Source organism: Balaenoptera borealis, assembly GCF_965194805.1.
Source record: "Balaenoptera borealis genome assembly, chromosome: 13".
NCBI classification, from domain to species: Eukaryota; Metazoa; Chordata; class Mammalia; order Artiodactyla; family Balaenopteridae; genus Balaenoptera; species Balaenoptera borealis.
The window spans coordinates 24,675,447-24,701,191 of NC_138870.1; the positions used below are offsets into that span (position 1 = coordinate 24,675,447).

At 34.2% G+C, this 25,745-nt stretch overlaps 1 protein-coding gene across 23 annotated transcripts in view; it reads left to right on the forward strand.

The window, feature by feature from the left end:
* CCDC91 (coiled-coil domain containing 91) overlaps positions 1–25,745 on the forward strand; it is a 422,422-nt gene that overhangs the window by 251,167 nt on the left and 145,510 nt on the right. The window contains exon 10 of one of the 23 annotated variants that reach the window (XM_082352195.1): positions 9,561–10,222. The exons of the other annotated variants lie outside the window; for them this stretch is intronic. Coding sequence (XP_082208321.1) covers positions 9,561–9,950 — 390 coding nt within the window. The 3' untranslated portion in view covers positions 9,951–10,222. Of the gene's footprint in view, positions 1–9,560; positions 10,223–25,745 lie in introns of those variants that run through there. 23 annotated transcript variants of the gene reach the window in all.

A 25,745-nucleotide genomic window follows, 5' to 3' on the forward strand; every position in this document is an offset into this window, starting at 1 on the left:
AATATTGTCGTCTTGGCACCTTAAATATAGAAAAAAGAAACACAGAGAAAAGCCCATGGAGAGAAGAACTAAGGGCAAGAAGGTAGCAATAAACCAAGTGGCATATTGTTAAATCACACACTTGTGAGATATATTATATGTGTGAATCCCTTAGAAACAACGAGAACACCATTTCCCCTCATTTAAGACAGTAATGCTTTAGAACTGAAAATCAGACCTTTTTGGTGGAGGTCGGAGTGCAATTCTTCTTACTGCCCAAATAGTATGGAAAACAATTAAATGAAGATAACCCAAGGGTTTCAAGTATAATTAGCTAGCATTTTAGTAATATTATGGGCTCAGATACTCATTATCTTTTTATAGCCTACTTTAATGTTTATCTACTTTAATCATTTTTCCCCATTTTCTTTAAGGTTCATCTCTTGACATCCAGTTTAGGAGTCAGCTTAAAATGTTAATTATTTGTTTGTAAAGTACATTTTAAAATAAATTTTTTGAAGTAAATTTATTGTTAATGATGACATATCCGTGAAATCATAATATAAAATATGCAAAGTGTGATTTTACGTGTAACATTGTGATTTGCAAATAACCTTTTAAAATGAGTATATTGCATTAGAAAAACTATGTTTATTTAAGTTTTTTTTCTCAGTACAGAAAACAGTTGTTTTGAATTGAAATTTGTTTCTCTACCTAAAAAAATTTTACTAAGACCTATGTTTAATATATAGTGGTTATGATCAAGGTAGAAGATATGATTCAAAAAACCAAGAATAAAGTGAAAAAAGTATTGAAATTACTTTCTGAAGAGTTTCAGCATATTTTATGTCTTTTTATTAATGATATTTTTCACTACAAAAGCTATTTGAGTATAATTGTCAGGATACTTTCAGACTATTCAATGTTGATCAATGTTTTTTTCTTTTTTTCCTGAAGACTTATTTGTGAGATAATTTGTCCTGGAGCAGGAATGGCCCTTAAAACTTTATGTTATATTTGGATGAGAAGTCAGTACCTAGAGAGCATTCCCCATCCAGTTGGGGTTCCCAAAAATCTGATACAGGAAAAAAAGATACTAATCTTTACATCTAATTAACTTCTTATTAACTTTCTTTCTTTACAGCATTATTTCTGACAGGAGGGGGTTATGCCACTATCACTATTACCATTGTTGCTGCTGCACTAGTTTGGTATATATATAGGTAGGAACTATTTTGGAAATTGTATTTTTCTTTTACCAATCTTTTCCTACCCAAAAGCTTCTTGTGTGTAATCAAGGTGCATAGATGTGAATGTGTGTGTTTATGTGTACTGTTAAGGAAAAAATTATTCTCACTCTTATTTGAATGGTAAGGAATACTTCGTTCAAGACTGTTGTGATAGGTGTCAAGATTATTGCAATAAGGTAAAGAGATTGGGCTCAACTCATTGCAACAAGAACAAGTGGGAATTTATAGCTAGGGAAGCAGGTTAAGGGGATTGGTGGATGGAAAATTACTATGAGACATCAAGAGTAGGGGGGATTCTTGCTAAACTGATGTAACAGAATTCTTGTTGAGGGCAATCCAAAGGGTTCAGATGTCAAGGACAGGGATAAGGAATTTGATTAAATATGGAGAGTGATCAGTTATCAAGAGTGGGGAATGAGGAATTTGATTGGATATCAAGGGTTGGGAGGATTCTCTCTAACCTGACTTAGCAGGATTCTTGCTAATACTGGGCCTTGCAGACCTGGCCAGGATGGGGGCCAAGGTTGAGGCCTAGTAGAGAAGAGGGCTTAGAGAATCCTGATTAAAGTTTGGTCAGGACATGTCTTATCAGTACTCATCAGTACTCAGATACACCCATCGATATCAATGATTATATACATATTTATTATGTATATGTTATTATGTATATGAGTGATTATAGACATATAAACTGGTCTCTTCCTCCTGTTGGCCTTGATCTTTGCATTCAGTTATGTTGCTCTGGTGGCCTCTGTCTCATCTTGTTCTGTGCTTTTATTTGTACTTCTTGAACCTTGCTACTGCTCTTCCCATATTCACTAAAATTTGCTCTGTCTGTGATGATCAGTCCCTTGTATAATGGCACCAGGAACCTATATGAGCTTCTAGTACTGGGCCTGGAATCTAGAATATTTGCTTTCACACAATTCTTTACATTCAAAGTGCGTGGTCATTGGCTTTTTTGCCTTTATTTTTTATTAAAAAAGCTATAATTAGCATACCATAAAATTCATCCATGTGAAAGTAGTCCTGTGAGTTTTGACAAACACAATCATATAAGGAACCACAATCAAAATATAGAAGAATTACATCACCCCAAAATATTTTTCTGTGCTGTTTGTAGCCACTGTAATTTCTTCATCCCTGATATGTGACAACCACTCATCTGTTTTATGTACCTATAGTTTTGCCTTTTCTATAATATCATATAAATAGAACCAAGTAGTATGTTGCCTTTTGAGGCTGATTTCTTTCACTTATTATAATACATTTCAGATGCATCCATGTTGTATATTTCCCATTAGTTTATTTCTTCCATTGCTAAGTAGTATTCCATGTATGGATGTGCCACAATTTGTTTATCCATTTACCACTTAAAGGAAATTTGGGTTGTTTTCAGTTCTTGGTGATTATGAATAAAGCTGCTATAAAATATTCACATGCAATTTTGGAATAAACATAAGTTTTCATTTAAAAATTTGCAATAACTGGGTTGTTACTAAGTATATGCTTAACTTGATAACAGCTGTCAGACTGTTTTTCAAAGTAGTTATACCATTTGTATGCCCACCAGCAACGTATGATTGTTTCAGGTTTTTTTAAATTCTCAGCGGTGCTTGGTATAATCATGTTTATTTGTTTTAATTTAAGCCACTCCAGTAGCTGTGTAGTGGTATCTTATATGGTTTTAATTTGCATTGACTTGCATTTAATATGCATTTAAGTTATACTCAGTTTGCATTTGACTAATAAAGTTAAGTATCTTCTCCTGTGCTTCTTTACCATCTGTACATTTTCTTTAATGAAATATCTGTTCTTATGCTCATTTTTATTTTGGATTCTTAATTTTCTTATTTTGTTTTGAACGTATTTTACATTCAAGTCCTTTATCAGATAGGTCATTTGTAAATGTTTATATTCTCTTAACAGTGTCTTTGGGAAGAACAGAAGTTCTTAATATTGATGCAGTTTATCAGTTTTCTTTCTCATGAACTGTACTCTTGGTATCCCACAGAAGAACTTCTTACTTAACCCCAGTCAAAAAGATTATATTTTCCTCTATAAGTTGTAGGTTTTACATTTGAGTCATTTTTGTGTGAGGCATGAGATATAGACCAAATTTGTTTCGTTTTGTTCTTTGCATGTGGGTATCCTATTGTTCTAGCACCATTTATGAAAAGCCTTTTTTCTGTTGAATTGTCTTTGCATTTTTGTTGAAAATTAATTGGTCATATGTGTGTGGGTCCTTTCCTGGACTGTTTCATTGCTCTCTATGCCAAAATCAGCATTGTCTTGATTACTGTAGCTTTATGGTATATCTTGAATTTCATAGTGTGATTTCTCCAAGTTTTTTTCTTTTATAAACCTTTTTTACCTCTTTTAATTCCTCTTTTAGTGTAAATGTTAGAATCAGCTTGTTGATTTCTACAAAAAATCTTGATGTGTTTTGATTTGAGTTGTGTTGAGTCAGTGAATTTATTGATTTATTGAATCTTCTGATCAATGAAAAATGATATCTTCATTTGTGTCCTCTTTGATTGCTTTTATCATTGGTTTGTTTCAATGTATAGATGTTGTACTTTGGTTTATAACACAATGTATAGTGTTCAATGTATAGATCTTGTACTTTGGTTTATAACTATGTATATACAAATATTGAGTCATTATGTTGTACACCTGAAACTAATGTTATGTTTCAGTTATATCTTAATTGAAAAACAAAGTGCAGAAGATAAAGGCAAGTCAAAGTTCAACAGTCAAATATAAAAATAAGGTCACTAAATAATTATAATATCTAACAAGGACTAATCATGTTCTAGGTGTTTGTCAAAGTGCTTAATATGCATTTTCTTATCTATTCATTCCTTGATTCACTTTTCATTCGTCAGCTATTCTATAAAAACAATAAACACTTTTGCATGTTTTATACCAAGGCTTGAAGTAGATCTGGGGGATTTAAAAACAAAAACGTCTATGTCCCCCAAAGCTTACAGTCCAGTGTGGAAAGTCAAACTAGTAACAGGCAACTACAGTAAAATAAGAGATATTGGTAAGAAAAGAGTAAGCACAGAATGCTATAGGAATCTTTGGAGGACCATCTAATTTCACTTTATACTACTACATTTGTGTAGAAATAGCATTAATCTGGCCAACAAGTAAAACTATCATGGTCTTCAGATGGTTTCACAGGCAAATTCTACCAAACGTAAAAAGAACTTATACCAGTTTTTCTCAAATTCTTCCAAAAGATTGATGAGGGAACACTCCCAAAGACATTCTATGAAGCCACCATCAACCTGATACCAAAAGCAGACAAGACACCACCAAAAAAGAAAATTACAGGCCAATATCTTTGATGAATATAGATGTGAAAATTCTCAACAAGATATTAACAAATTAAATCCAACAACACATAAAAAAGATCATACACCACAACCAAGTGGGATTCATCCCAGGTTCACAAGGATGGTTCAACGTATGCAAATCAATAAATGCAATACACCACATTAACAAAAGAAAAGTAAAAAACCACATGATCATCTCAATAGATGCAGAAAAAGCATTTGACAAAACTCAACATCCATTCATGATAAAAACTCTTACCAAAGCGGGTATAGAGGAAACATGTTGCAACATAATGAAAGCCATTTATGACAAACCCACAGCCAGTATAACACTCAACAGTGAAAAGCTGAAAGCCTTCCTGCTAGAATCTGGAACAAGACAAGGATGCCCACTCTCACCACTTCTATTAAACATAGTATTGGAAGTCTTAGCCACAGCAGTCAGACAAGAAAAACAAATAAAAGGTATCCATATTGGAGGGGAAGAGGTAAAATTGTCACTATATGCAGATGACATGATACTATATATAGAAAACCCTAAGGGCTCCACACAAAAACTAGTAGATCTAATAAATGAATTCAGCAAAGTAGCAGGATACAAGATTAACATTCAGAAATCAGTGGCATTCCTTTACACTAACAATGAAATATCAGAAAGGGAATGTAAAAAAAAATACCTTTTAAAATCGCACCAAATAAATAAATAAAATACCTAGGAATAAACTTGACCAAGGAGTGAAAGACTTATACTCTGAGAACAATAAACCATTAATAAAAGAAATAAAAGAGGATTCAAAAAAATGGAAAGATATCCCATGCTCTTGGATTGGAAGAATTAATATTGTTAAAATAGCAATACTACCCAAAGGAATCTGCAGATTTAATGCAATCCCTATCAAATTACCCATGATATTTTTCACAGGACTAGAACAAATAATCCAAAAATTTATATGGAACCATAAAAGACCCAGAATTGCCAGAGTAAAATAAATAAAGGAGCAGCATGACTCTCCCAGACTTCAGACAATACTACAAAGCTACAGTAATCAAAACAGTGTGGTATTGGTACAAAAACAGGTATATGGATCAATGGAACAGAATAGAGAGCTCAGAAATAACCCTACACACCTGCGATCAATTAATCTTTGACAAAGAAGACAAGGATATAAAATGGGAAAAAGACAGTCTCTTCAGCAAGTGGTGCTAGGAAAGTTGGACAGCTGCATGTAAATCAGTGAAGGTAGAACACACCCTCACACCACACACAAAAATAAACTCAAAATGGCTTAAAGACTTAAATATAAGCCATGACACCATAAAACTCCTAGAAGAGAGCATAGGCCAAACATTCTCTGACATAAATCCTACCAATGTTTTCTTAAGTCAGTCTCCCAAGGCAATTGAAATTAAAAAATAAACAAATGGGACCTAATCAAACTTACAAGCTTTTGCACAGCAAAGGAAACCATAAACAAAACAAAAAGACAGCCTACAGAATGGCAGAAAATATTTGCAAATGATGCAATAGACATGAGCTTAATCTCCAAAATATACAAAGAGCTCATACAACTCAACAACAACAAAGAAAACAACCCAATTGAAAAATGGGCAGAAGACTTTAATAGACATTTCTCCAAAGAAGACATACAGATGGCCAGTAGGCACATGAAAAGATGCTCAACATCACTAATTATTAGAGAAATGCAAATCAGAACTACAATGAGGTACCACCTCACACTGGTCAGAATGGCCATCATTAAAAAGTCTACAAGTAACAAATGCTGGAGAGGGTGTGGAGAAAAGGGAACCCTCCTACACTGTTGGTAGGAATGTAAGTTGGTACAGACACTATGGAAAACAGTATGGAGGTTCCTCAGAAACCTAAAAGTACAATTAACATATGATCCAGTAATCCTACTCCTGGGAATGTACCCAGACAAAACTATAATTCAGCAAGATACATGCACCCCTATGTTCATAGCAGCACTATTCACAATAGCCAAAACATGGAAACAACTAAATATCCATCGCCAGATGAATGGATAAAGAAGATGTGGTACATATATACAATGGAATACTACTCAGCCATAAAAAAGAACAAAAATAATGCCATTTGCAGCAACATGGATGCAACTAGAGATTATCATACTAAGTGAAGTAAGTTGGAAACAGAAAGACAAATACCATATGATATCATTTATATTTGGAATCTAAAATATGGCACAAATGAACCTATCTACAAAACAGAAACAGACTCATAGACATAGGGAACAGACTTGTGGTTACCAAGGGGGAGGAGGGAGGGAGAGGGATGAACTGCGAGTCTGGGTTTGGTAGATGCAAACCATTACATTTAGGATGGATAAACAGCAAGATCCTAATGTGTAGCACAGGAATTCAATATCCTGTGATAAATTCAATATCCTGTGATAAACCATAATGGAAAATAATGTAAGAAAAGAATGTCTCTATGTGGATAACTGAGTCACTTTGCTGTGCAGCAGAGATTGCCACAACATTGTACATCAACTCTACTTCAATTAAAAAAAAACTATCATGGTCTTATTTTTTTCTTACATTATAAGAGTTTCAGATCGTATTGGATTTAAAAGCAAAATTCAGTCATTTACTGCTTACAAGAGACTCGTAAAACAAAATAACACAGGATAAATATGAAAAAATGAATACTGCTTTTCAATCCAATTCCCATAAAAAGTAAGCGGAAGTAGTAGTATCAATAAAATATCTGCTTTTGTCCAAGTAGACTTTTGAACAAAATTTATTAAAAGACATTTTGTAAGTTCATTTTTATTTATATAACTTAATCAGTAATAGAGTAAATAACCAGGAATTAGTTATTTAATAATCACAACAATTAGTACCATCAGTTCAATATTTACTATGTGTCTATTACTACGGTGCATCCATAACGTGTGCTATTTTATTTATTTCTTTATAAAGACACTGTGAGATTGTAACAATGATAATCAATGAGTCAATATGGTAACACCCATCTAATAGGCAACAAAATTTGGGTTTGATTCCAGATTTAATTTAAAGCAAAAAATGTCAGAAATAGAAGGAGAATTTACTAAAAACTCAGTTGGCATTAATTAAACATACCAGTGTGTCTATGACAGATAATATTGGAAAAAGTAAAAAGTAAGTTTATAATTCACTATTAATAGAGATTCTGAAGAGAGAGGGAATAAAAAAGTTCAGTAGTCACATTTACATAGTATAAGCTTTCAGTTCTGTTTTAAAGAAACTTTATCATTTCCCCAGCTTCTTTCACGATCACACTTTTTTTTGGAACATTGTTTATATCCATGGAATACTGGTGTTCCACTGAATATAATTTTTGGAACTCTGAAATCAAGGTATAGAGTATTTGAACACAGTCATTTACAAAATATAAAGAATACATGATAATGAAGCTTTTCTTTGTCAGATGCCTAAAGGACATTTATAAAAATTAAATGACATGAAAACTAAATATAATTTTTTAAAAATACAGAGTATGAATTGAATGACTTTTGTCATTATAACATATAATATGTATTAAAAAATCCTATAGCAAGTTTGAATTTTTAAAGTTCTCTTTATAAACTTAGTACAATTATTTATTATCTACTACTATTTATACTGTATTAATTGCTTTACAGACAGGTCACTTTATCCCTACAACAGGCGTCCCCAACCCGCTGTTAGGAACCAGCCTGCACAGCAGGAGGTGAGTGGCCAGCGAAGGAGCAAAGCTTCATCTGTATTTACAGCTACTCTGCATCGCTTGCATTACCACCTGAGCTCCACCTCCTATTAGGTCAGCAGTGGCATTAGATTCTCATAAGAGTGTGAACCCTACCTACTGTGAACTGCATATGTGAGGGATCTTAGGTTGCATGCTCCTTATGAGAATCTAACGCCTGATGATCTGAGGTGGAGCTGAGGCGGTGATGCTAGCGCTGGGGAACGGCTGCAGATACAGATTATCATTAGCAGAGAGGTCTGACCGCACAGAGACCATAATAAATCAATTGCGTGCAGACTCATATCAAAACCCTATCAGTGAGTGGCAAGTGACAATTAAGCTGCATCTGGTGGCAGGCTTTATAGTGGCAAGTGTGTTGATGTGCTTCAATTGTACAGCTGCATCTGGTGGCAGGCTTTCAGTCAGAATCCGACACTTATTTTAGTCCTTGCTTGGCCTGCCCATTATTTTATTTACCACTTCTGTCTGTGCCTCTTTCGTGCACTGTGCACTTGTCTCACAGTTTTGGTAAGCCCACAAGCGAACCGTAGCCAAAATGAATAAAAAACAAACATCGCTGGAGAGCTTCTTTGAAAAGGGGGAAAGACACGATGATGAGACAGCAGAAGCCTCTAAGACTGCCAACAAAAAGAAAGCTGCATTTAAAAGAAAATACCAAGAGTCCTACTTAAATTACGGGTTCATTGCAACAGGTGATTCACGTTCTCCAAGCCCGCTTTGTGTAATATGTGGCGACCGGCTATCCAACAAAGCCATGAAACCTTGAAAACTGCTTTGCCACATGGAGACCAAGCACCCTGCATTAAAAGACAAGCCTTTGGAGTTTCTCAAAAGAAGAAAACGTGAACACGAAGAACAGAAGCAATTATTGAAGGCCACCACTTCATCAAATGTGTCTGCACTGAGAGCATCATTCTTAGTGGCTAACCGCATTGCTAAAGCTGAGAAGCCCTTAGTATTGGTGAAGAGTTGATCCTGCCTGCTGCTAAGGACATTTGTCGTGAACTTTTAGGAGAGGCTGCAGTTCAGAAGGTGGCACGTGTTCCTCTTTCGGCTAGCACTATAAGTAGACGAATTGATGAAATAGCAGAGGATACTGAGGCACAATTGTTAGAGAGGATTAATGAGTCATTGTGGTATGCAATCCAGGTTGACAAGTCTACCGATGTTGACAACAAGGCAATAATGCTTGTTTTTGTGCGATATATTTTTCAGGAGGACGTGCGTGAGGATATGTTATGTGTACTTTTGTTGCCAACCAACACCACAGCTGCAGAACTATTCAAGTTTTTAAATGATTACATATCAGGAAAACTGAATTGGTCATTTTGTGTCAGTATATGTACAGACAGAGCGGCTGCCATGACTGGATGGCTTTCTGGTTCCACTACTCAGGTCAAAGATGTTGCTTATGAATGTAAGTCTACACGCTGTGTCATACATAGAGAAATGCTGGCTAGCCGAAAAATGTCACCTGAACTTAACAGCGTTGTTTGGCAGGATGTGATTAAAATTATCAACCACATTAAAGTACATGCCCTTAACTCACGTCTGTTCACGCAGCTCTGTGAGGAGATGGACGCAGAGCACGCACGTCTTCTCTGATACACGGAAGTGAGATGGCTTTCTAGAGGTAGATCACTGGCCAGAGTTTTTTACAAGAGCTGCTCCAGAAATTTCTTTTCAAAAAACAGTCACCACTGGCAGCACACTTCAGTGACACAGAATGGGTCGCAAAACTTGCTTACTTGTGTGACATATTCAACCTGCTCAGTGAACTCACTCTGTCACTTCAGGGGAGAACAACAACTGTGTTCAGGTGGCAGATAAAGTGGCTGCATTCAAAGCCAGACTGGAATTATGGGGGCGACGAGTGAACATTGGGCAGATGATTACAATGAATATTTGATTCATTTCAAATAATGAAGCTAATTTACTCTTTAAGATTAGCATCTGTGTTTTAAAATCTGCTTAAAATTGCCTGTACCCTCTTCTTATATATTATGTAATCTAGGAAATATGTAGAAGATTTGATATATTCACAGTTTGGTTCTAGATGAAATATTTCTGATTTTTTATGTGTGTGAGAAACCTAAAACGATTCTACATAGGTTTAGATCAAATGGTTGTATTTTAGCAGTGTTATCAAGTGGGCTTTGATATCCAAATAGCTCTAAATGGAAATGAAATAAAAATGAGGAAACTAAAGATGTAGATAGTTCATTTGTTTACAATGTTTTTGTTTTTTTCTATTTTAAATATGTAGTGTTCATTAGGCAAATATTTGACATCTGTATGTATTATACACTCTGCTGAGTGCTGGAGAAAAAGCAGTGAATAAAACACAGTCCTTTCCCCCATGCAGCTCTCTGTTGCCCTCAGTGTTTACCTGTTCCTTGGAAAATGAAAGATAAAGGAAGAAGAAGAAAAAAAGAACCTTAGTCCACCTAAGTGCTATTTATATTTTATTCTGTTCCCCACCAATTTGTTCATTTTCTCATACTTGTGATTATAGCTTATCTTCCCATTTTTAATTAACATTATTACAGGTGTGTTTTTAAGTTAGTCGTGATTTTCTTTTTCCAGTATACAGAATGCTGCAATGAGTAATTTTGCCCATATATTATTTTTGTTTTTGTATTTTTCTTTGGCATAGATGTCTAGAAGTAAAATTAATTATATGGCAAGAACCTTTGTTGTCATTATTACTCTTAATATTATTAACAGTTGAAGACTTTATAATATATGTTGAAAAAATTCTGTGTTTACCAATTTATAAGTATCAAGCAATACAAGAAGGTGCTCATTCACTGAGCTTTTAACAACACATTTTTAAACTGGTAATTTGATAAATAAAACCTTTTAGGTTTGTGTAATGGTTAACTTTATGTCTCACCTTAGCTAGCTTGTGGTGCTCAATCATTTGGTGAAACACTCGTCTAGATATTACTGTGAAGGTATTTTGTAGATTTAATTAACCTTTATAGTAAGTCGACTTTAAGTCAAAGAGATACCCTAAATAATGTAGGTGGGCCTCATCCCATGGGTTGAACATCTTGAGAGCAAATACTGTGGTTTTCCAAGAAAGAAGAAATTCTTCCTCAATATTGTAACGTAGAAATCCTGGGTTTCCAGCCTGCCTGCTTGCCCTAAGGATTTCGTAGTTGCCATCCCCTACAGTAGCATGAGCCAATTCCTTGAAATAAATAAATCTCAATTCTCCCTCCCCACACTGGTTCTGTTTCTGTGGAGAATCCTGACTAATGCAGTTGGTACTTTGTATTTATTTGCCTATCTTTGAGATTGCCATGACCTTTTAAGGATGCTTAAGCCCTTTGTCATGCTTTTCTATACATACTCTGTACTATTTGTTTATTGGAGTTTTGTTTGGCTATTTATATAGTCAATGAAAGTGCTGGAAAGCCTGCATTTGCATATGTCACTCTTATCACCTCTGTCATTTTAGGACATGCCAAATGCTTACTGTATATCATATGATTATTTACTTATTTAGAAAGGTATTGAAGACTTCTGGTTGTCATCTTTACTGTGCATAACCAAAAGTACTATAATTACATCAAAATAGTCAAAGTTTAGTTTTCTTGTAAATTCAAACAAAATTCATTTAGTTATGTTAATTCATCAGTTTTTTTGTAATTAATTTTTCATACTGCTCTTTGAGTAAAAGGGTAGGTATCAAATTTCAAATTTTACAAGAATCCATTAATGACAAATATTACCAATTTTTTTAACTTCATTTAATTTCATTTGCTATAATGGTTATAAACAGTAACACTAATATTTATTATTTTTATAAGAGTTATGGCATTATTATTCTAATCCATTCTTAGCATACCATCAGGATCACTTGAGTCTCATTCTCATAAAATATGCAGAAAAAGTGTGCCTTGAGACCATTTATCTGCCAGGAAAAACACATTTTATTACCTGCTAATTATTGTCCCAAATGTATATAGTGATAATGTTGGCAGATTGTGGCTAGCCATAGGATTGTTTTTTTCTCTTACCACATACTTCACTTTTCTTTATTCTCTGCGTATAGTAAATTTGAGAGTGAATAAAGAAGTGAAATTTTAAATTGAAATCTATACAGAAAATAAGAAGCTTACTTCCTCTTTCTTCTGAATATATTCTTTGAGAGAACAGGCCAATCATCATCCTCATTTAAAATAATGTAAGTAATGTTTACATAAGAAGAAAGCCATGGAAAGAATAGTCCTACTCATTGCTTGGGGGAAAATTTGTAGTGATCAAAAGGAGAAATTAGAACTTCTGTTTAATTTTTTCTTCTCTAAGTCCTGTGTTGTGTTTTGTTTTTTCTTTCACTACTCTCCCTCAGTATAAAAATCACTTTTTCACAGAGGACATTGGTAAAGGAGAACAGAAGCCCTAGAGTAGTGAGAAGATTGATATTGTGCACCAGTCAGCTGATAATATGTACATAGTTGCCTGTCCAGGTGAATTGTGATCAAGGAACTTGCAAATGAAAACAGTGAAACATTACCTGTGATAAAAGAATGAGCTAAGTACCCTACACTACAAATGCAAAAGTATTCTTAACTTTCAAAAAGAATATTTCACAAACTGGTGATTGTTGAGATTTTTCCTAGCATGATTCCAGAATGGATTGTTAAAGGAGATTGGTAACTTCTAGAACCAAGGTTGGTTTCTTAAGAAAATATTGTCCTACTAAACTTACCCTTTGGAGGACAGATTTACTAGGATAGACAGGAAAATGGAGCAGGACAGATTATCTCAAATTTAATAAATTAAGTTCTCAAAGATCATTGCGAACAAAAGTATGAAATACATGAGGGCAAGGGCATTAGATAAAAATTGACTAAATGGCCCCACCAAATATATAAATATTTGGATTTATATATTTATATCCACTTGGAAGAACGATCTATAGTGGAATGCCACAGTGATGCCTTCATCCTTATTCTGCTCAATATTATTATCAATGATTTGGATAAAAATATTGAAAGCATTTTTACACATTTGTATATGACATTAAATTGTATTTAAAGTATTTTAAAAGGCTGGAGTAGTGGGGCTATATCCAAAGTCAAAATTCAAAAGGAATAATTAATGTCTTATACTTAAAACTTCAACATTAGTAGAAAATTAGGAGCCAAACTCAGCCATACAACATGTATTTAACATTTAGGGCTTTTATTTAACAGTAAGTTGTAAAGGCAAGTTTTAAAAACTAATGCCATTTTAGTCTGATGTAATTGAAATTAACTTTCCAAAAAAAAAAAAAAAAAAGGGAAGAGGGAGGTCCCACTCTTTTTAAACTTATATCACGTAATTCCTTTTAGTACTGAGTGTCATACTTTTAAAAATATGTATTCAAATTGGAAGATATTTAATGGACAGCGGATACAGGGTTGAAGGCACACGCAGACATATAGTATAAAAAACAATTTAAGGTACTTGAAATAAGTTGCCTATTTGGAAGATTGTTATATGAGAAAAGATTAGACTTCTTTTGGAACCTTATAGAACTAGGGTCAATGTATTGAAGCTAGAAGGAAACATTTTAGCTCAACATGAAAATACAAAGTGGTGTAAGGTTCACCTGACGGTATTGTGTTGATATGAAATAGGCTATATTAGACCATTTTTACCTATAACTATTTCACATATTTCAACCTAATATAAAGGGATAGTGAGTAGTGTTCCCTTCAGGTAGCAAATTTCCTTTCTCTGGAGTAAACTTGTCATAACATGGGCAATCATTTAATGGATAATTTGTGGAGGGGTTTCAAGCATTGGATGAATAGTCAGATAGTGTCTTTTAAGTTCATTTCTGATCTAAAGATTTTGTGATTCTAGAAATTGAATTTAATTTTACATTCACTGTGCGTTTGCTGAATGGAGATCCAGATTGACAGGGACATAAGTAGAGTTGACATTGTCTTTGTTGATTTAAAATGTCCTCATTTGTCTAGATTCATAAATATCTTTTGCTAAATTTAAGGACATGATATGAGAATATTTTATACAGTGGTAGGCTGTTTACTCCAATCCTTAATTTGAATATTTTTTAAAAACCTTTCTATCTTTACAATTACAACTTTTTTAAAAAAACATTTTACTTCTGTAAACCAATATCTTGGGTATTTTCCTGCAGAAATGTTAATATTTTCTTTAAAATATCCACCCTGGATAAAATTAGTTCTTTGGGTAGAAATAATTTCCCATGAAATACTTTCTATTAGCTTTTAGAAAATAAAGTATTGAAAGTAGATAGCAGAAATAATAACAAAGCTGCTTATTGCAGAAAAATTATCCTGAAAACTAGTTTCTACCTACTAAATTTATTTTCTTTGCTCAGGGTTTTAAAAATGTGTTCTGTTTTAAATAACGATTTTAATGAAAAATGGAGACGTGAGAAAGATCCTCAATGGATTCTCTGTCATATAAGCAATTTAATAATTCATATTGGAAGGCTAATCATTCTTTTTGGTACCTTATGATTAAAACTCACGAATCAGAAATTTGATGTTAGATGAAATATAGTTCTGTTACCTGGACACTCAAAGCATTGTTACGGTGGCCACAAGGATTGTCTGAATCAAGCTTGGAAGTAATATTCTTCATTTAAATTCTCACTTGAACTCCTTTCAAGGTCTGTTTCAAGAAATGGTGACCCATTAGGTTATCTCAAAAAAATTTTTCATAGATAGTTATGAATTTTCCATTTATCCCTTTCATGTTTTAACACTTCGATAGTATGAGCGGCAATGAAAGAGGAAATAAATAGTTGAAGTGAGGATTGAAGTTCAGATTATAAAATTATCAGATTTACCATAAGTAGCATGTCCAGAAAAGCATGTACAATTATGCTATATATGTGCATGCTCTAAGCATTTTACTCTATTAACTAATTTAATATTTATATTGCTTTTGCATTAAAATGAATGGAACAAATAGATTAGACTACCTGGAACAGAGCTTACATGAAGAGTTTGCAGTTGTGCCCAAAACAGTGATCCTGTAGGCTCTCCTCAGAGTAGAAGGACCTGGAGTAGATGGAAAGCTCTAGAGTGCCAGCAGCTTCCAGCTGTTCCAGACCAGCCACTTCTGTTTACCCCACCGTGCCTTCCTGTTAAAACCCATGAGTCAAAGGCTGCCAAGAACTCACCTGTAGTCTAACAGAGTGTGGTTTAAAGCTTGCTGCAGCAAAGGATAATACATACCAAAGGGACAATGAATGTCTCTAAAAGGGGGAGTAGGGATGAATTATGATAGAGTTGGGGGGGGGGGATTATAATTGGTCATAGAATGGTCTTGCAAAGATTTGTCAGAATTTATTTTAAAAGTTGCTCATTGCTTCTTGGTCTTTTGGCTAAGATCAAGTGTATTTTAAAAGTTGCTGTGACAGTCTGTGATCTTTAGAATACATGAATCTGTCTAGAGTTACTGTTAGGTTGGTTTTTCTGTGTTCTTGGAATGTATGGGTCTGAGTGAAATGTCGTTAAAAGATTTGAGCTTACATAGTCTGTTATACACATCATGGCTAGGTCTGGCACAATTTATTTATTTTGTGATTCAAGTGTGTTTTGAAAAATGCGGTTTTTGTTTCCATTCACAGTTCTTCCTCTTGGGCTAGCTGTCAGTAACACAGTTTTTCACTTTATCGATGTAATTGTAATCTTTTTCTTTTTAAACCTTAGGTGAAGAAGGGTAATCATACTCCTCAGTTCTTGGCATATTATCCTCTTGTGTCTTACAAGGCCCTTCCCTATGTGTGTGTAAGTGTATGTATGTGTACATATATAAAATTTTTATCTTTGTTCCCTGCTCCCAGTGTCTTCCCTCTGATTGGGGGAACCATTTTAATGTGTCCTTATTTGAATGTGTTCTTGTAATCTGTGTGTTATTATTTTGTGTGCATGTATTTTTATTTTACAAAAATTTTATTATGTATAGAATGCATTGTTTCCTATGCTTCTAAGAGAAATCCACCGAACATTTTGCTCAAAAAATCTAAAACTGTTGCTATATGTGCATGTGAATACAATCCGTTACTATGTATAAATTGAATTTATTTTTCTAAATTGCAGAATCCGTGGTATGAATTCACCATTTTCTTCTATCCACTCACCCGTAATGGATATCTAGGTTGTCTCTTAACTCTTCACCAACCCAGAAACTTTTATGTGCCCTTATAAGGTGCAAGAAAAAAAAAACAAAAGCAAACAGTCTGCTCATCTATCTATCCTTATCATCATCTCCATCCAAGAGTGTAACTGCTGTATGATAGGCCATGCAGATGTTTAATTTAACATCCCAAACAAACTGCTGCCAGTTTGTTCTCCAGAGTGGTGGTGACAAGGCTATCGTCCTGCCAGCGATGCACAGGTTCCTACATCCCCATTTTTCCCCAAAGACCTAGCATTGTCCAGCTTCTAACTTTTACTTTTACTTTTTTTTTTTTTGGCTGCACTGTGAGGCTTGCAGGATCTTAGTTGCTGGACCAGGGATCAAACCTGGGCCCATGGCAGTGAAAGCACCAAGTCCCAACCACTGGACCACCAGGGAATTCCCAAATTTTTACTTTTTTTAATAAGCGATAGGTACCTCATTCTTAACTTAAATGTCTTATCATAAGTTTGTTAACTTTGGGGATTAACTTTTCAATAAATTACCTATTCATTAACCTTTTTTTTAATTAAATTGAGTTTGATCTATTTTTCTTGTCAGTTTGCAGGGGTTCTTTGTAAATTGAAATATTAATCCCTACAGGTTTTTAGATAGAACAAATTTCTTTCATCTGTAAATGGAATACTAACTTTGTTCTTAGTATCTATTACTAAAAAAAAATCCCTTATTTCGATGTAATCCAATTAATCATTTTTGCCTTGTGGTCTGTACTAAATTTCTTTAAGAATTTCTTTATTGTCCTTACAGCCAGAGGCTTATTTGTACATGTTTTTCTTATTAACTTTATAATTTTACCTTTCACATTTTGGTATTTTACCCCTGTAGTCTTACTTTGTTTATAAGGTTAGATAAAGATTCAGTATCCATTTTCATGTTTCTCCCTAAAATGACCCACTTTGCCTAGTAGCATATACTTAAGGAGTCTGGTTCCTGGTTAAAAACCTATATGTGATTTTTTTCAGGTCTGATTCTAGGCAGTTACAAAGGCTTTACCTGGCAGGTCTCAGAGGGAAAGTGCATTGTAGCCTTTGAAGGGTGCTGCATTCAAGTATTCAGGCCCCACTGCTGGCCATGCTCTTCACATACCTGCATTTCTGCCTCAGGTGCCTTCATTCCTAATGCTCTTTATCTGAGGCCCTGGGCAGAAGTCTTCTTCAGGTGCTTCTGCCCAGGCCTCCTTAGTGGGAGGAGGAGAGAGAGACTTAGACACTCTTCCCCACTCTGACTCAGTCTTCAGTACTTTTCCTCTCCTCGTCCTGCCTGCCTTTTTTTCCCTCCCGCCCCAGGGTCCATAAAACATCCAGAGGCTTTTGTTCAGTGCTCCTGCAGCAGTGAGATGACTCCCACTTCTGTGCTCATCCACCTGGCCTTCACCTTGTGCTCAGTTCCACGGAGTCAAGGGGTTTTAGCCACTTGCTTGTACCAGACCAGTAAGTGATTAAAGCCTTCTTTATTACTCTCATTTTGGCTCATCTTTGCCTAATCAGCAACTCCGACACCTGAGTTTGCTCTCTTCAGCTCAACCGAGCTGCTGAAAACACTAAGGCCATGGATCTCAAACTGTAGTTCTTGAGCCAGCAGCTTCAGCGTCAGCTTCGCTTGGGAGCAGTTGGAAATGCATGTTCCCTAGCACTACTGCAGACTACTGAATCCAAAACTCTGCTCTTGGGAGACAATAAATTGAAGAGTCACTTTTGTTATCAGGAAAAGAATATTCCCCTCCTATCAAAATCTGAAGCAGGAATATGTAATTTAATAATATAAGATAGCTTTTAATTGAATTAAAAAGTTACGTTGCACACTTTAAACTTACACAATGTTACATGTCCACTGTATCTCAATAAAGATGAAAAAACTTAAAAAAATAAACTCTGCTCTTGGACTGATCAATCTCTTAACAAATCCTTCAGGTGATTCTGATACATGCAAAAGTTTGAGAACCACTGAACAGTTTACCCTTTATACATTGTTTTTTTGTGGTGCTTCTTTATCGTATATTAAGTTCCCATGTATACATGGGTCTGCCTCTGAGCTTTCTATTCTCTTGCACTAATCTGTTTATTTTTGTATAAATAACATACTATTTTTATTACTATGTTTTATTACAGTGTGGTATATGTTAATATGTGGTATGGCAAACCTCTGCTCTTTCTTCTTACGATTTTTTTCTTTCAACATTTTAAATATTTCACTCTCTTTTAGCTTGCATGGGTCTGAAGAGAAATCTACTGTCATTCTTATCCTTTTCCTCTTGTAAGTAAAGTGTTTTTCTCCCCGCTCTGGCTTCTTCCAAGATTTTCTCTTTTTCTTTTTTTTACCCTGCTATTTGAATATGATCACATAGGTGTAGGAGTTTTGTGGGGTTTCTTTGGTGTTCATCTTACTTGATTTTCTCTGTGCTTTCTGGATCTGTGGTTTGGTATTTGTCATTAATTTTAGAAAAATTTTGGCCGTTATTACTTCAAATATTTCTTCTGCTTTATTCTTTCTTCTCCTTTTGGTATTTCAATTACACATATGTTATGCTTTTTAAAATTGTCTCATGATTCTTGACTGTTCTGCTCTGTGTTTTTGTTTTCCTCCCCTCCTCCCCCACTTTGTACTTCAGTCTAGGAAGTTTCTATTGACCTATCTTAATGCTCATGATTCTTTCCTTGGTTAGGTTGACTGTACTGATGAACCCATCAAAGGCATTCTTTTCTTTTCTTTTGACTTCTAGTATTTCCCTTTGTTTCTTCCTTAGAGTTCCCATCTGTACATTATCCACCTGTTCTTGCATGTTATCTTCTTTTTCCATTAGCTTCCTCAACATATTAATCATTTTTATTTTAAATTTCCAGTCTGATAATTCAGAAATCTCTGTCATATCTGAAACTGGTTCTGATGCCTTTTATTTGTTCCTCAGACTTTTTAGCCTTTTAGTATGCTTATAATTTTTTTGTTAAAAGATAATTTTGTATCTATGTATGGTGACCGATGTTAGATTTGTTGTAGTGATCATTTCTCAGTATATACAAGTATCAAATCAATACACTGAATACCTGAAATTAATATAGTGTTATATGTCAGTTATACCTCAATTAAAAAAAAAAGATGAACATGTTGTAACATGTAATCGGAATAGAGGTAAATAGACTCTTAATGGGAAGTTTTGTTAATTTGTTTAGAAGTGAATAGCTGTGTTTAATATTTTCTGTTGCTGTAAGTTACCAGAGGGTTCAGATTCCTTAAAGGTTTTTGTTTTTGTCTCCCCTCTTGTCTTTGGCTTCCCTAAGAACTCCTTAGAAGAGTCTGCGTCTTACAGCTCTTTCAACTGTTATGCACTATAATATACTAGAACCTTATTGGTTTGGTGATATAAGGCATTGGGGAGGGGAAGTATTCTGTAATCTTATGATTAAATCTTCATCTTTTAGTGGGCCCGTGACCTTCACAAATGTTTGCTGGCTTTTCCCCCCCTCCTTTATGTGAGCCAGGAAGGCTAGAGGGAGCTGGAATCTTGGTAAGGCCTTTTGCCCAGGTGGAAGGTTTATAAGGTTTTGATAAAGTCTTTTCACCTAAAGAATAGGCTTTTGTTATGGAGAATGCTCTAGGCATAATTCACGGTGGTTATAATAATTCACACTTTTTCTACTCCCCTCAACAGAACCATGAGGGGAAATTTCTGGGCTCTTCATACTGAAATTCTGATGGGATTTCTTGGGGGGAGAATCCATAAAAGTGTGTGGAATCCCTGAGCCATCAGCTCTCAAGAGTTCTCACTGTCACACATCTTCACTCAGCCTCCAGCACTTCCTCAGATTTACCATTCAAGCGCCTACCAGTTTATATCTCCAGTAGCTTCTGCTCTAGGTAAGATGATCTTGGCTGTGACTCACTGGATTTCCTACTTGTAAATTTGGGGGGTGGGGTGGGATTTGCTCTGTCCCAGTTCTCTGATAGACCTAAGGCATATGTTGATCTTTAGTTTGTTTCAGCTTTTTTTCTTGTTTTAAGAATCAGGGTGATCTTCCACACTCTTTACATGTCAAAGCTGAAACCAAAAGTGTGAATATACGTTTTCATTATCTACTTTAACAAGTTTGTTTTAGCCATCAAACCTTTTCTTAGATTAAATCTTCTATTGAAGACTTTTCTTACAAACAAGACCAATAAAGCCATAGTGACTGTAGTTGAAATGGAGATGGAGGTGTCTAGTACTCTGTTGGACAGAATTTGAAAACTGTTGGTCCCTACCATAAGCTGATCAGGACCAGGGTTGAACCCTTCTGAATATTCTATTATTTTTTGTCAAGCATTCTATCTGTAACTGATGTTAGTACTTAAAATTGCATTCTTCATTATATAATATACTCATTCATGATCATTCACAGTGTTTACTGTGTGTCCTCATATACTTCATATATATATATATATATATATATATATATATATATATATATAGTTTATTTGGGGGGAAATAATGGAGTATGTTGTATTTTAAAATATGTATTTTATAAGACTGGAGAAAATAAAATATTCTGCTTAAAAAAATTCCCCTCATCGTCTAGGGAATATGTTTTTCTTGCATATGGAAGAGAAAGTGTCATTGTTTTTTTTATTTTCTATATTCTTTCTCTAGATGGATGTGTAATCTTTTAAGAAAATATGCCAAAGGTCTTTGATGTGATTACTTCATTTCCCATCAAAAAGATATTAAAGATGTGATAATCTTTCCCAAGGTGTTATTCACCAAATCTGCATTTCATGATAATTATATGGTTTGTGTGAGAAAATTGCCAGACCTTTTTTAAGTCTTCCAACTTCAGAGTCTTAAAACTTTCAGCTAAATTTTGAGGAGTGGGGCTGGGAGTCTGATATATAATTCTTTTCATTGACTTTCCAATTTCTGTCATGTTATATATGCTTCTGACCTGTTTTTCAACTGAACCAGTAATTTAGTCCATTACTGGTCTGTGTAAATCTTAGCCACAGCTATTTCCCAAGGTGGTTTTGGGTCTAACGAGTGGTTGGTGTTGATGTCCAGCAGGAAATCTTGCAAACCAGATGACTGGTGTGGTTCAAACTGTAACCTTGTTAAAGCATTGGTCAGGTTGCACTTAGAGTTATTTAATTAGTTTCCCAATAATATTTGTGTACAATTTTTAGGTGACCACTACTTTTTTTTCTTTCATCATAGTACAGAAAAGGACAGTTGCTTGTTGTTATCAGAGTCATATATTAATCCAATACTTTTTTTCATTAAGTTATCTTTAGGCAGGCATTTTAATAACTGTTAGAACTTCACTTGAATACGAGTATCTATAATGGTGTTGTCAACTTAAATTGAAAGTTTTCAATATATTAGGCAGTCTAACAGAAAGGTTTTTTAAAAGTATAAGAACATTCTCTGCCTTCAAGAAACTAAGAGCCTTATTATGGGAGACAGCTATAAAATAAATTATAATAAAATATAATAAACAATACACTAGTGATAGAAACAAAATACTCTGGGATTATAGATAAGAGAGCAGGCAATTCATTCTGAGTTTTCAAGAAAGAATTCAAAAGAGGTAACATTTTAATGGGAAAAGATTGGCTTTTGACTGGAAGAGAAAGTAAGGCCATTTTAAGGGACAAAAATAGTATGAGTTAAAAATTAATTTAAAGTATATGTGTATATTTTTCTTCAAGTTTATTGAAGTGTAATTCACATAAATAGAATCTACCCTCTTAGGTGTACCAGTCTTTGTATTTTGACAGACCTGTACAGTTTCACAACTACCACCTAAAACAAGATTTAAATTAAACATTTCCATCACCCCCCAAAAATCCTCTCATGTTCCTTTGTAGTCAGTATATACATGTATTTTTAGTAGAATTTTTGAGTGGAAAGTCAACTTATACATTATTTCTTTCATGGAATGTGCTTGTGATGTTGTATCAGAAAAGTCATTGCCTTTAAGTTCATCTAGGTTTTCTCCTAGGTCATCTTCTAGGAGTTTTATAAGTTTTGCATTTTAAATTTAGGCCTATGATCCATTTTGAGTTACTTTTTGTGAAGGGGGTAAGGTCGCTGTCTAGATTCATATTTTTGCATGTGGATGTCCAATCATTCTAGCAACACTTGTTAAAAAGACTCTCTTTATAACATTGTATTGCCTTTGCTCCTTTGTCAAAGATCAGTTGACTGTATTTATAAGGGTCTATTTCTGAACTCTGTTCTGTTCCATTTATCTCTTTGTCTATTCTTTTGCCAATACCACACCGTTTTGATTGCTGTAGCTTTACAGTACATCTTGAAGTCAGAGAGTGTCAGTCCTCCAACTTTGTTCTTCTTCAGTATTGTGTTGGCCATTCTGTTTTGTTTGTTTGTTTTGTTTTTTTTTTGTCTTTCCATATCTTTAGAATCAGTTTGTCAATATCCACAAAATACCTTGCTGGGATTTTGATTGAGATTGCATTGTGTTTATAGATCAAGTTGGGAAGAACTGACATCTTGACAACATTCAGTCTCCCTTTCATGAACATGAAATATATTTTGATTTATTTAATTGTTCTTTGATATCTTTCATCAGAATTTTGTAGTTTTTCTCATGTAAATCATGTACATATTTTGTTGGATATATACCTAAATTTTTCATTTTGGGGATGGTAATGTAAAGTGTATTGTGATTTTAATTTCATAGTGTTTGCTATGTAGGAAAGGGATTGATGTTCGTATATTGATCTTGTATACTGCAACCTTATTATAATTGCTTATTAGTTTCAGGAATTTTTTTTGTCAATTCCTCAAAATTTTCTACAAAGATGATCATGTCATCTATGAACAAAGACAGCTTAATTTCTTCTTCCTTTTTATTTCCTATTTTTACACTATTTCATTAGCTAAGACTTCCAGTACAATGATGAAAAGCTGAGGTGAGAGGCATCATCCTTGCCTTCTTCCCCAGTTTTTGCTTCACCCCTTTATATCACTCCCTCAGGTTAAAGGCCTGTTTAAGTAGGAGGAATAACCTATTTGCTTACATTTTTTCCATGCCTATTAGAAATTATATCTGTTTGGGTGAAATAAATCTAGTATAGCTTATCTTTAGTCTTATTTTATTCACTTTAATAAGTTTATTAATATTATTGAGTTTGTGGTAACTGCGTAGATTTAATCCCATAGGTCATCTTATTTAGGTTTTCTTTCCAAACAATATTTAATGTGTTGGCCCATGAAGAGATGAAACAGCTGTGTGTGACTCACTTTATATTAAGATGTTTATTAAATTTATTAAGTGTCTTTCAAATCATGTTAAATGGAGGCTTATAGGAACATGTGCTTTAAGACCATCCCACCAGATCCCTTGATCTTTTTCAATGTTTGTGCTTTCTAGAAAGTGAAAGAAGATACTTGTTGAGTTTGCTTTATAGAATATATACTACACACACACCACACACATATAAAGTACTGTGAAGTTTGTGGACCTGGTGATAAATGGATGACAGTATACCTGAACATGAGCTTCTCTGATTGCTTAGTCTAAAATTTGATATACAAAAAACTACGTATGATTGTGATTAAATCTGTTTACAGTATCTCCTATGACACATTACAGGAAAGAAGAGATTTTTTTATATTTCTTTTCTTTTTTTTTTTTTACAGGAATCAAGTAAAACCACAGAACCTCTATATTTATATTTGAGTCTATATCAAACATTTTTCTCTTGGAAAAAGTTCTTCCAAAAGAGGGGAAAAGCATAACCCATTTCTGAGTGCCTTTTGTTTTAAGCTAAATTTCAAAGGACTGTCCTTGATACCCTTATATTAAGCAACTACTCTGTATGATTAATGGGACTCTGTGGTTTGCATTTATTTCTTCAGTTTGCTTTAAAAATTACTAAAATTTCAGTATAATTTTAATAAGCAATCAATAGACTATTTTAGATAAACAAAATATAATAAACTCCTCACTGTTCTTGAATGAGATTTATTGGTTTAGATTTCAATTAATTTTCATAGTGCCTCTCAAAATGTTGTAAGGCTATGTCTTGCAAATTCTGTAGAAAGTATCTGTGTTTCGAAATTATAAATATTTGAAAAGAGTCGTATGATTAAATGTTTTCATTGGTTCAATTTCGGTTCTGAGGTATGTAACAAAAGGTGTTCAGAACATCCTCACCTTGCAATGGTCAGCTAGTAAGGTACAAAAGAATGTACTGACCATCTCTTATATCATCAAAATCCATGTGTGCCATTTCCAGGGTGCTGAATGTTAATTGAGACAATTAAGCAATTCTCTATTGAGGCAGATGGCAGAAGTAATACAGGCAATCTCCAGATATACTTTATACTTTATTTTAGATATAATAAAGGGAGTCTGAAACCTTTTTGGCCAAAGGTTGATACTTTATAATTTCTAGCTTATTGTGATTAAATAACTAAAATAATCTCTGGCCCAGAGAGGAAAGACATTCCTACTTCTGGAAGAATATGTCAATGAACAAACCTCAAATCCAGCGCACCTTCTACTACTGTCCCCTATAAAAGCTGCAAAAAGAGCTCCAGTCATTTTCCTTCTTGTACAGACAATATTAGTAATAGTTGAAAAGGAGTAGTTATAGTATCAGAAGTAGAAGCATTTGTAAAGATGTTCAACATGCTTAGTCAATAGTGAAATGCAAATAAAAACCACAATGAGATTGCCAAGATGACTATAGTAATAATAATTTAAAAAGCAGAAAGTAAAATATTGTAAAGAATATGGAAAGATTGGAACCTTTGTACATTGCTGTATTGCGAATATTATTTATTGATACTTGTACGTGAATGTTTAGCAGCATTATTCATAATTGCTGAAAAGTGGAAACAACTCCAGTGTCCCTCAACAAGTGAATAGATAAATAAAAGTGGTATGTATGTACAATGGAATATTATTCAGCCATAAAAAGGAATGATGTTCAGATACATACTACAACACTGATGAACCTTGAAAACATTATACTGAGTGAAATAAGCCAGATACAAGGGGCAATTACTGTTTGATTCCATGTATATGAAGTATCTAGAATAGGCAAATTCATAGAGATGAAAAGTAGATTAGAGGTTGCCAGGGGCTGGGATGAGGAAGAATGTGTTATTGCTTAATGGGCGCAGAATTTCTGATGAGGATTATGAAAAAATTTTGAAATAGTGATGATGGTTGTATGGCATTGTGAGTATAATTAATGCCACTTGTC